The following is a 442-nucleotide window of genomic DNA, read 5'->3' as shown; positions in this document are numbered from 1 at the left end:
AAAACCTAGCAGTTTTTTCACATTGGAACAATCTGAAAACCCATCAAATGTTGGCTTCTGATGCGAGGCGGCACTGTAAATGTACAAACGCTTCGAACTGTGCAGCTGCGTGAAAGAGCAGAAATTGGTCAACAGTTCAGATGAATCTACAGGATCTTTCCCTTCAGAGTTGTCTGTTTGGTCATGTTCTCCACACGTGCTTGGACCCCGATGACTGCCGCCTGTAGCTGCATTTCATGCATTTTCTGTGTGATTTAGCAGTGCTTTTAAAACATTGCAACTGTCTTTCTCTCTGACCGAACAGAGACATCAAATGCTTCACTACTGACCAATGCAGAGAAGATCGCCACCATAACCACTACACACACACCTCAGAGCAACACAGAGCCCAGGTGAAACACACACACACACACACTCTCTCACACACACACACTCTCTCACA

General features: G+C 45.7%; 1 protein-coding gene across 1 annotated transcript in view; it reads left to right on the top strand.

Moving 5' to 3' along the window:
- The window catches only part of magi1a (membrane associated guanylate kinase, WW and PDZ domain containing 1a), a 150506-nt gene that overhangs the window by 143314 nt on the left and 6750 nt on the right, over positions 1-442 (top strand). The window contains exon 18 of the mRNA XM_016250642.1: positions 305-392. Within this exon, the coding sequence (XP_016106128.1) occupies positions 305-392 (88 nt within the window). The remainder of the gene's footprint in view (positions 1-304; positions 393-442) is intronic.

The sequence above is a fragment of the Sinocyclocheilus grahami genome, unplaced genomic scaffold, assembly GCF_001515645.1.
Source record: "Sinocyclocheilus grahami isolate Dianchi unplaced genomic scaffold, SAMN03320097.WGS_v1.1 scaffold1000.1, whole genome shotgun sequence".
NCBI lineage: Eukaryota > Metazoa > Chordata > Actinopteri > Cypriniformes > Cyprinidae > Sinocyclocheilus > Sinocyclocheilus grahami.
Note: the sequence above shows the minus strand (reverse complement) of the source record. Positions and strands in the feature narration are given on the sequence as shown.